The 13,078-nt window shown below is 29.1% G+C and overlaps 2 protein-coding genes across 2 annotated transcripts; one reads left to right on the plus strand and one right to left on the minus strand.

Moving 5' to 3' along the window:
- Positions 1-257: 257 nt before the first annotated feature.
- On the plus strand, positions 258-791 carry LOC145035923 (uncharacterized). Its single transcript, XM_078984424.1, has one exon. The coding sequence runs from the start codon at positions 258-260 to the stop codon at positions 789-791; it is 534 nt and encodes a 177-aa protein (XP_078840550.1).
- An 8,209-nt stretch (positions 792-9,000) lies between these two features.
- Positions 9,001-9,620, minus strand: LOC145033915 (transcription factor PRE5-like). Its single transcript, XM_078982396.1, has 2 exons — positions 9,392-9,620; positions 9,001-9,279 (listed from the first exon to the last, which is right to left on the minus strand). Exons 1-2 carry the CDS (start codon positions 9,515-9,517, stop codon positions 9,127-9,129), a joined length of 279 nt encoding a protein of 92 aa, XP_078838522.1. The 5' UTR covers positions 9,518-9,620; the 3' UTR covers positions 9,001-9,126.
- Positions 9,621-13,078: the final 3,458 nt, after the last annotated feature.

Below are 13,078 nucleotides of genomic sequence, written 5' to 3' on the forward strand. Positions count from 1 at the left end.
AAAGATATGATTCTTGATGTTGCAATAAAAAATTTAGAAGGATTAGTTAATTATTTTGAAAAATATAGGGAAAATGGGTTTGACATTGCTATTAATGAGGCTAAAAACATAGCAGAAAATATTGGAGTAGAACCAAAATTTCCTATCAAACGTGTTTATAGTAGAAAAAACAATTTGATGAAGTTCCAAATACCGAAAGAGAATAACAATCATCTCAAGAAAAATTTAGAACGGATTATTTTATTGTTATAGTAGATATGGCTCTAACTCAATTGAGAAGTAGATTTGAGCAAACGCAACATTTTGAATCTATTTTTGGATTTTTGTTTGATGGTTCAAAGTTAAAATCTTTACTTGATGATGAATTAAAAAAATGTTGTAAGAAACTTGAAACTAGTTTGACAAATGGTGAGGAACTTGATATTGATGGAAAAGATTTATTTATTGAGTTACAAGTTTTGCAGGAAATGTTGCCGGATGAAGCATATAAAGGTGAACTTCCTTGGACAGCTATTCAAATTATGGAGTTTGCAAAGGAGATGGACATGTTTCCCAATGTGTTGGTGGCATATAAAACTTTGTTGACGGTACCGGTCACAGTTGCTTCCGCGGAAAGAAGTTTTTCGAAATTGAAGTTATTGAAGTCATATCTTCGAAGTACCATGACTCAAGAAAGATTAAATGGATTAGCAATTTTGAATATTGAAATTCAATTCCTACGAAGTGTTGATTATGATAAAATAATAGATGTTTTTGCTTCAAAAAATGCAAGGAGACATCGTTTTAGATGAATTTTATGTATACTTTTGTTTGTATAACCTTGTTTTGGTTTGATTGTAAAATTTATTTCATTTTTACTATTTTTTAAATAAATAAAGGCATTAGTTTAGAATCTCGCCCCGAGCATTAAAAATCAATGGACCGGCCCTGGGCGTACTACGAGGCGGCTCAGTACGCGGGGCATACATGCGAGGTGTCGCCTGATCGGAACTCGGGCTTGGATGTAGCAAGATTGTGCGATGCATGTCACCTCGTGCTAAGAGAGAAGGAAGTGGCCGACTTCTGACCCTGCATTCGAATGTTGGGCGTACGAAGTACGCTGGGTGTTCCCCCTTCAAGCCATTTTTGAAGTTTCTGCTAAAAACTTCAAAAATTCGTATCTTTTGCATACGAAGTCCGTTTTTAACGTTCTTTATATGAATGTGTAGGTGAAATTATACTCTACAACTTTCATTTAGATTCCATCGTCAAATTTTGACTTTATTTTTAATATTATTATTTTTAACAGATCGGGACAGGAAAATCCGTTAAAAAATCATAACTTCTTCATCCGATGTTTGTTCTCGTCTGTCTTTTTACTGTTGTATTACTATTGATGAGACATTTGATTCTCATTTAGGTCGTGTCGGATAAAAATCACTCGATCTTTATTTCGAGTTTTTAGTTGTCTACTACTATATCAAAACTTAGAAAAATCATAACTTCCTCATATGAAGTTAGATTTTGACGTTCTTTTTATGAAAATTCTAGGTTTAATGAGTGCTACGACTTTCATTTAGATCATATAGGCTAAAAAGTAGTTTATCGAAAACTCACTTTTTAAGTTATTCGGCACTATGCCGGTTTTGTCGTGGATCTTCGATTGGTCATAACTTCTTCGTTATAACTCGGATTTCGATGAGGATTTCGCCTAAATGTTTATAATGAAATTATATACAACTTTCAATAATAAAATTTTACTTATTTCAAATTTTATATATTTTCGTTAAATTTCAATATTTGCCTTTTGATTGGAATCTTATAAGACTTCCAATACTTTCTGAGTAATTCTAAACATATTTTTACTTCAATTCTAGTAACTTGTTAGAAATCAATACTCATAAACATATAATATTTCATAATATTACTCAGTTTTAAAAATTACAAAACACAATTTCAAAACGTGTATGTTACAATCACACTTGCTGATCTACCATGTATGAACATGAATGATTGGATTTCCTTGTTTCTAATGTTATCAAAGGATGAACAAAAGTATGAGCCAATCATTTCTCATATGAGAAGAATGATGATTTGCTACATTCATGAAGTTGCAAAAATGGATGTGGAAATAGCTTCTATGTTAAAGAAAAGGCCAGTTGTGAAACTTGGAGAAGAACCGATGGACTTCCCAAAGAGGAAGTTGGGTAAGATTAGGAAAGAAGATTGGAGCGTGATGTATCAAAGAAAAGAGGGTGAAAAAGTTCAGCAAATTTTGTTCTTTTTATTAGACAAACATTTATACTACACTGCTGCACTGAACAACATCATGGGCTTAACTGTAGCATGCAAAACAAACGATGATGCGAATCTGAAAGGATTCAATGGCATGATCAAGTGGTATCTTGTGATCAAAAATACCCTTTTGAATTTAATGACCAAGTTGTTCAAGGTTCAGAAGAAACAACAATGAAGAATCTCCTTTCTTTATTTGACACAAATGGGGAGATTGTTGGGTTATTAATGTGTTGTGTCAAACCTTTTGTACTAGAATAGTCTCATTTATAATGGGTTGGGCATGTCCACCTCGTAACTATGGTTTGCTAGGGTTAGATTATTTAATGTGCATGCATGTATCTTTTTAGGGTTAACGATTGTATCGCCCTACCTAGCTCTCACAAAGAAGTTCACGTTGAACTCTTCTAGAGATTTGTTAATCTAAGCATTCATCACCATTTTGATCTTCATTCTTGTCTTTAGTTTCTTGTTATTGTTTATAGAATCAAACGATCTTGTTTATTGTTTCTACAAAGAGAAGTGCTTGGAGGTTTTTATTGGTCCAAACCACTTTAATCGGATTGCAAAATGCTTTGACTCCCCAATTTAATTTCATATGATGTTCAACTAAAAGGGTAGATACCTTCCAAAAAGTGCCTAGATCGATCACTGTAAACAATTTTGAAATCATCAAAGGTTTAAGAGACACCGGAGGATGATGGCTTATTGGGGAAGAAGGAGATTGTGGAGCATGGAGTATAGGTGTGTGAGATAGAGTAAAACCTAATTTGGATGGAGAGGATTTATTCTATCGTTTCGGTTTTATTGTGTATGAATAAGTCAACAATAATTTTAATTGCTTTTGTTTTTATTTTAAATGTTGTTTTTTATTTTCTTAGAAAGTGTTTGGATAGGGAAAAAAGAGAGAGCTTATAGCTTATTGTTTATCTCCGTCGTTATAAGTTAAGTTTAAGTGTTTGGATAGGAAACATTAAAAATCAACTTATTGTAGTGGAGATAAGCTAAATAAACTACTTTTAAAAAGCATCCCCCCTGCTTATAGCTTATAGGTTATTTCTAATCCAAACATTTTTCTAAAAGTTGTTTTCTCAAACCACTATAAGTTAATTTCTCCAAACACTCTCTTAATATCAATGGCAGGAGGATTACTCTACCACATATTGATTTACTACCATTTGAATGAGTCAATAAAAAATTTTGACTTGAATTTTTTTCTGTTGTTTAGGTTTTGATTTTTTTTTTTATTATTTCCATGGCTAAATGATATAGCACTCTAAACAACATAGATTTTTGGGGTCAAATGTGTGGGCCATTGATGTACATACAATATAATTTAAGAAAAAAAAACTTTTTTTTTTAAATTTATAATTTTCAATTACAATTCATCTATTAATATATAATTTAATAAAGTTTGTTCAATATGTAAAAAATGTTTGTGTATTAAAATAAAGTAATTTGATTAACTTAGAAAAAAAACAAAAAAATGGAGTGTTATGACTGTTACTATTCTCAACCAAATGGTAAGATTATGTGCTAAATTGAGAAAAATAATGTGTCACTTAAAAAGCTGACATGACAATGTGTTAGGAGTGTTACAACTCCCTCCAACCTTAGTGTATCGAACAAATATTGGACAATTTTTATATTTTGAACTCTTAGGCTATGGAGAGTAGTCAACACCAACCCACCGAAAAAACGTTACCACCTCTGCACCACGTCAATATCACCACCAATCCTACATCAACACACTAGATATTGGAAATGGTTACCACTCCATAATTTTTTTATTTCTTTTATGGTTAAATTAAATAAAAACATAATTTAAAACATATTAAATTATTTTACATTAATTGAAACAACATTACATTAATTAAAAAACATAGAAAATTAAACCTAAAAAATTAGAAAACTAAAGCTAAATTACTAAAAAAAACATAGAAAATTAAACCTAAATTACTATAATAATAAAAATAAATAAATAAAAAAACCATAAAATCTATTTGCGATATTTTTCGAGAACTTGCTATTGAATTTTTAAAATGCGCTTAAATTTTCCGCGTCGAAATTTAATTATATGTAACTAAGATTTTCAAATGGGTCATTTGGGGTGTTTGTAGTGGGTGAAGTATTTTGATTTAAATTCATATGTTGAAGAAAAAAAATAAAAGAGTAAATTACACGAATAGTCTCTATGGTTTAGGGTAAATTACGTGTTTGGTCCCTAACTTATTTTTTTTTTTTAACTCAGAATGTCTCTACTATTTGTTTTTGTTACGCGCTTGGTCTTTGTCTTATCTAAAAATATTATTTTGCCATTGATTTTTTAATTTATTTAAATAAACATACCCTCAACCTCATCCTTCTCACTCTGCCTTACCTATCTTATCATTTTTCTCTATTTAAATAGTAATATTTTTAGGTAAGGCATGGACCAAATGCGTAACAAAAACAAATATTAGGGATCAAACGCATGACAAAAACAAACAGTATGAACCCTCCAAGTTAAAAAATAAGTTAGGTACCACATGCGCAAATTACCCCAAATCATAGAGACCGTTCGTGTAGTTTACTCTAAAGAAAATAGGTAGACATTCTGTATTTTTGTAGTGTAAAATGTATGTAAAATAAGTATTACTTATAGTTGTAATAAGTTGAAAATGAAATAATTTTTTTTTTAAATTTTCAATCCACAGTAGAATAAGAAAAAGAAACAAAGAAAACAATCAAAATTCCATTGCCAACCCCTCCTTTTTGATTGGTTGTCTTCACGCGTCTTACGTCTTACGAAGTTCACACGTGTCTTGGCTGTTCAAGTCAGCATCACACATCCTTCGTTTTCTCCACTCCTGATAGTCTTATCTTTGCGGTTTGAAACATTTCATTGATAGCCTGTCAGCAAAACTATCACTAATGAAATCCATCGGAAACTGTCGCCAATACAATTCATCAACAATCCATCAAAAATATGGTCTATCAGTACTCTGTCAATAAATCTGTCTGTCACAACGATAAATTATCACAAAATCTGTGGAAAATTTGCCCGCATAGTGTCAACTAATTATAATAGAGGCTCGTCCTATCGCTGTATTATGTTGTTCAAGTTGGCATTAGGACATATGTATAGAAAATTTATGACCAATAGACATGATTATATTTTACTATTTTACTTATTTTTCTATGTAAAGACAGTAGGGACAAACAAAGAGTTTCACCTAGTAACAAAAAGAATCACGCCAATCATGTCAGAAACGCAATGTATTCGTAACTTAATTTCCATTATTAACCAAAACATAAATGAAAGAAGGCATTCAAAATTTTCCTACCAAAAATTTGGAAAATATTAACAAACTTTTCATTTGAAGGTTCAAGCAAAGACTATTCATTCATATATAAAACGGGAATATCAATCTTTGATCATAGGATTTTGTTATTTATTAAAAATTGTTCAAAAACTTGAAGAAAACCGTGATGGAACTTAAGACATTTTTTTGTCCTATAATAACGGGACAAGTTATATATTCATATATCAAATAATCCTCCGAGTTATAATACAACTATAGAAAATAGTCACCACACCTCCACATCAAAAAATTTATATGTCATCATTTTTTTTCTTTTTTTTTCATGTTTTTTTATGATTATAAAAAACAAATATAATTAACATACTGTTTAAATAAACCATAACATTTAAATTCAAAAAAAAAAAAAAAAAAAAAAAACATTAGCATACTTGAAAAATATAATAAATTAAAAACATAAAATGATCCTAAAATTTAAATTTTGTCCATAAGTTTGTGTTGGATCTTCTCCTTCACCGCTTCCACCAAATCCGCATCTTTGGGCGTCGTATCTTCGGTTAAGAATTGCAAAAACATTCATAATATCTTATCGGCTGCGTCGCTTTGATTGGCCCCTTTGTCTACGAAGTAATTCCAAATGTTCACATCGAAAATTAAATTTTCCTTGTTAAAGTTGTATGTGTTATGGAACTTCGCTTCAAGTTCCGTTATATGCTTTGATTTTCTGTCAACTTCATCTGTATATTTTGTTGTGCTTCGCCTTGTCGTGTTATATCGGTCGTTGTGGAGAGGATATCTCTTCGATGTTGTTCGAAATCTCATTAATATCGACGTTAAGGTTGATGTGTTAATCAAACTCGAATTTCGAAACCTCTTAGATTACACATCCACTGATGCTGGAGTTTGAGTCCATTTTGGATCTCTTCTCAGCATCTCCTATGATCTCTCAAAATCGAACATATGACCCATCTCGACTCGATATTGGTCTTTTACAGTTGTAAACAAATCAAATTCGTTGCAACCCCCCACTTTTTCCAAATATAGCTTGTTGTATACCCCATTTATTACTTAGCATATCGGTATTGTCGTATGTTTTTTTTCAAGATAGTGTAAATTTTAACGAGTGTCGCTTCCCAAAAAGCACATTTCTTCATACAATTCTCGCGAGTTCCATTTTTCGATTTCCAAACCACGCTACCGCTAAAGCATACTCTTTCTCCAGCATTAACCATTGTGGAATTTCTTCATTTTTCGTGGTAGCCGTTTTCCCTTTCCCTATATTACTACTTCCAACTTGCGTTTTTGTAACACATTCTACCGATGGTTGCGTGGGTGGTGGTTGGATGGTTGTTTGTGTTTGGATTTTTGACATCGAAGATGATGTACCAAAAAGGTTTTGTTGTAAATTTGGGTTTTTTGAAAAAAAAAAAAAACATTTTGTAGAAAGTTTGATGAGGAAGGGAATTGGATCGGAGGTGAAATGAGAGTAAAATAAGTTTACTTGTATAGTATTGCGGTGAACACTGAGAGTTAAATAAGTTAATATAATTTTCGTATATAGCGAATTCGACGGAAAATGTTGTGTGGTTATGTGCTTGGTTATAGGTTTGGGTTTGGGTTGTGTTAGGGTTTTTGCACCATTTTTCAGTTTAAAATGTTTTAAAGTAATATAAAAAATAGGCAATAAAGGAATTGAGTGAATAAAATTGGGTGAGTTGATATATATATATATATATATATATATATATATATATATATATATATATATATATATATATATATATATATATATATATATATATATTTACTATCTTATAAAAGAAATCTAACTATTTCTAAAAATAGATTGATTATAATAATAATATTTTTTTAAGACGTCCAAATAATGAAGCTGATAGTACAAGTAAACATTAATAAAATAATATTAAATCTTAACCACATTTTGAATTCAAATATTTATCATTAAATCTCCTTATATTTCTCAGCAATTTGATATTGTTCCCTCAAATCCCGGATTCATTCAAATTTTGAACCCTTTTAGATATCCTTAAATTTAGCATGTTGATTCAAATATCCCTCCAATCGCATATACCTCTTTGTTCCCTCATCTGCTATAAAGCCCACCGTCTAGGAACAAAAAATGACTTCATCTCCCAAATAACACCATAGTTTGATTATTTTGTTTTCGACATGTACTTTCTTTTGTAACATAACATTTTTGTAGAGGAAACATATCACCGAAAGAATTTACACACCCCGCCGCTTTGCGCGGGTACGCTGCTATTATATATATATATATATATATATATATATATATATATATATATATATATATATATATATATATATATATATATATATATATATATATATATATATATATATATATATATATATATATATATATATATATATGGCTGTTGGAACCAACGGTCATGTTAGTTTTTTCTCCAGTCGAGCGATATTATGTTGATAACATGAGATGTCATAACGGAAAATGTGCGCGGTATTTCAAACTCCGCAACGGCATTGAGGGCTTGCTAGGTCGACTCCTCGACATCATTATTTGTCCATACCGGCTAGTCTCACAAAAAAATTGTTTGGTTATTTTAAACACTCATGGTTTAACAAATTCTAGAAAATATTTCTGAAAAGGTATTTAATTTCCATGATTTGTGCAGACTAACGATTTTGTTTCTTAGTTATGATTATTGGGACACATCCCATCAGATATCGATATTGATCAATTTGGTTTGGGATGTTTTCTCTATACCGTTTCCTATCATTTTCAACGTTTTAAAGAGCTTAAAAGTATATATATATATATATATATATATATATATATATATATATATATATATATATATATATATATATATATATATATATATATATATATATATATATATATATATATATATATATGTTCTTTTAAAGAGAATCAGCAGGTTTCTTCACTTATCTAAACAAGAATAACGGTCATTTACATCGCTTTCATATTGACAATTGCATTCAATACCCACTCATCACCAAGCCCTACATGCTCAATTTGGACCGAGACATTAGATGTGAAAGAAAAAGCACATAAACAACTGTTAATTATTATTCTAGACATTTGCTTTTGTATTGTGTAGATGTATACAGTCTTCGCTGTCTTGCGAGACTAAGTTGATGATAAAATTTCACAGAGTTAATCTCTAAACTGATCAGAATTTTAACAGTAAATTTAAATTTAAATGGCTTCATGTTGCTCCAAATTTAATGATGTAAAATGGAAGACAAAGTAAGGTAATCGAGAGATAAAACGTAAAATAGCACACACACGTGCATTTATATCTCATACATATTATTTATTAGCAGAAAACTTCTTATGCACTGTCAGTGCAATTATTATTAATATTTGACAAGTACGTACTATAGTAAATACTACATGTAACATGGGTCATTAATTAGATTGAACCCTAGAAAGATGATTAATTAAGATATAAACGTACCTCAGTCATCCTTAATCAATAAGCTAATGAATAATTTATCTATAAAGACGTACATATTACATAATTAAACTTCGAATAATGGAAGCCTCGGGGCTATCGGCGTCAATGGTGGATAATAACTGCGATAGTCGGTCGCTAAGGTCATCAACCTCCCTATGCAGGCTTCTCACATAGTTGCAAGTCTCTTGAAGCACCTTCGAAGCGGAAGCCTATAATTTTCAAAAGGTTTAAAATATTGAACAATTTCCAACAAACACCAAAACTATAGAATCTTATTTTCCATATCAAATACCCGAAAACGCAAAGAGTAAGTTACAAAACCTTGTTGGATCGTTGGATACGAGTCCCTGGAAGAAGTTGTTGTAGCTTGGAGATGAGCTGTATAATCTGATCATCTGTGATTCTTGAAGCCCCTGATGATGATTGTCTTGATCTTCTGCTTGACATTTTATATAGTGGAACACTATTTATGATTATACTATATTTTCTCCTCGCGTACGTACGAGAGATTTCTATTGATAAGAATAGATATGTTAGAATGTGGAAAAAGTTTCAAGAAAAATGCATGTATATATAGAGCAAACAAGTGGATATATATATATATATATATATATATATATATATATATATATATATATATATATATATATATATATATATATATATATATATATATATATATATATATATATATATATATATATATATATATATATTTCACTTGTACCAGAAATTTACTAAAATATAGATAAGAAATATATTGTATATTTGTAAAAACATTGTTTAACAAACCGACATTGTGCTAGAACTTCTCCAATATTTATGGTACATAAGAAAGAGTAGACTCCACAACTCCCTTACTCCAAAGCAATTGTCTTCGTCCTATAACACACACACACACACATATATATATATATATATATATATATATATATATATATATATATATATATATATATATATATATATATATATATATATATATATATATATATATATATATATATGAGAGAGAGGTAGCATCCGTTGACGTTTAAAATAAAAAAAGAAATATTTATTTTTAACCTCAGTCACATATTTCACATCTGTCGCTCTAACCATCCGACGTACCGGCACGATACAACTGTTATAATCATAAATGAGTATATAACGTTGTCTGTTCCTTTCTCCTCCACCACCATCCTCACCACCACAACCATTACTACAAGCACCTCTAATACTAGTGGACCTTACTACTGTCAGTAATATCACTTATATCACTGCCCACTCTGTCACCACCACTACTTTTGTCAACAACTTTCGTAATCGTATATGATTACTCAGTCTATGAACATACATATATGTAAATTATTTATGAATAGGTATATATGTATAAACATATATAATTATATGTGATTATACCTATCTACCATATAATCATTTACGATTAGGAATACCCCGTTGTTGCCGGTACGCTGGAGCGTCAGAACAAGAAATGAGACATAGGTAGCTTAAGTTGAATCACAAGATCTTTATTTTTTTAATCTCAAATGAATTGTCATATATATATATATATATATATATATATATATATATATATATATATATATATATATATATATATATATATATATATATATATATATATATATATATATATATATATATATATATATATATATATATATATATATATATATATAGTTAGTTAGATTCATATGAGTCCATCATATTTTGTGAGATATTTAAATATGATTTATCTTGTGTTTCAACAAAAATAATTCTAAAAAAAGGAACAAAAAAAAGTGAAAAGAAAGATTTTCTATTATCTTCGTCATTTTTTTTTTAAAAAATATATTTGAAAAAAAAAGAGAATTAAAAAAAATCTAGATCAGAAAAATTCATTAAATATTGTAACAGAATATTCTATTAAAATATATATTTATATGTGTATTATTTTATTATAATGTTATAATTGATAATTTTTTTGAAAATTTTAGAATATTTTAATAGAAAATTACATGTGTTATTCTAATCTCCTATGTTTAGAATTTTCACTTTGTTAAAGTAATTTTTTACTTTTTAAAATAAAAATCTTAAAAAAACACTTTAAGCTAATTCCTAGAATTATTGTAAGTATTACTTACATAAACTAGTGTTATTTAACAGTTTAAATTGTTAGTTATTGAATTTGCACATGTATTACGTGTTTAAAACAAATTAGGACACGGTTATATTCACATGTTCTAACTCGAAGAACATCACCACTTATATCGGTATCCAGCCAATAACACAATCGAGGTGAGTTCATACCCCTATATTTTCCGTGATTTTTCTATGTTTTATGGGGGAATACAAGTAAAACACAATAAAAACTTGTGTTAAAATACAAATCGTTATATATGTGATTTCTTATATTTTATGCGAGAATGCTAAAAATACACGAAATATCTTTATTACCAAATTCAGGAACGTATACATACAAATCTTTCGTACAAGTACACTATGGTTTTCTTACAATAATATATATATATATATATATATATATATATATATATATATATATATATATATATATATATATATATATCTGTGTGTGTGTACGTGTGTGTATGAAACGAGTACAAATGGAGTTTTAATAAATAAACTATATTTAGAATAGTTTATAAGACTTTAACCATTTTGTAATATGTTGAGCAAAAATGGTATAATTATATAAAAATACATATATGATTATTGCAATTCATTTTATTGTCCTAGTAAAAATGGAAATGTTCATACAAATAATTCTTAGTACAACGGAACATTTTTATAAACTATAATAGATATAGTTTATGAGACATACATACTACTTTACCAGTTCGGGATACAATACTACAATAATTATTCAAATGCATAATTATTTTGAACTACGTGACTACTATGGAAGGATAATACTTCTACATTAAATGACTTTTTATTATATTACACGTAAACATTCAATACGACACTTGTGAGACACGTTTTCAAGTACTTACCTAAGTACCAACAAAAGTCATGTATTATAACCAGAATCTCCTGTGTATAGATCTATACGGGACTGAGAATTCCACACATTGATTGTTAGCTACAGTTGGACCGGTAGGGTTACGTGTGACAAACCTTGTATCAATTACGATGCCTGAAGAACGTCGTACAGGCCATCTAGGTCATTAGCATGGTTATAATAACTCACAATTAGGTATTAACAATACGTTTAGTTTACTAATACATACATATCTTCAAATGGTTTTATTTAAAAATAAAACTACATTACACGATTTTCCAGTACAATACAGTTTACATTCTAGAAACATGAATATAAATGGATTTATAAAGATTAAAACTACATTATACTATTTCAGAGTACATAAACACTTATACATTTTCAGTCTTAGAGTTTTTAAGACTACACTACATTTAAAATAAAATATTGAATTTTCTAGAAGAACACACAATCATTTTCGAGGAACAAGGAAAGATTTTCTCATACAAAATACTTATTAACTCACCAACTTAATTGTTTACACTTTTTCAAAACCACTTGTATTATAATGGAATCAATAGACAGGTACCCACACAAGTTTTGTAAAGATAGAGCATTGCAGTGTCATGTCATATATTTTGTCGTATATTTTGGAGTCAAACAAACAATTAAACGAACTCAATGTAAATATTAAATTATCAATATGATGGTTGTAATGCTTTGATCTCTATTATTCTATTGTTTTGATATTGTACATGACATTACCCGCCCTCGGACATTTCCGCCGTCTCATCGGTTTGAGGGTATGACATATTGGTATCAGAGCATTGTTTATAGTGAACTAAGTATATCAAACCATGTAAGATATACAACTGTAAATACAATGGGGCTAAAACGCTCTGACTAAAAGTATAATTTTTAAAAATATCAATATTTTTATTAAAAAAAAAAAAAAAAAAAAAAAAGGTATACATACATGCATATATACCAAAAACAGTATCATGGTAAGAACCATATAAAAATAT

Source organism: Lactuca saligna, chromosome 3, assembly GCF_052625555.1.
Source record: "Lactuca saligna cultivar CGN05327 chromosome 3, ASM5262555v1, whole genome shotgun sequence".
NCBI classification, from domain to species: Eukaryota; Viridiplantae; Streptophyta; class Magnoliopsida; order Asterales; family Asteraceae; genus Lactuca; species Lactuca saligna.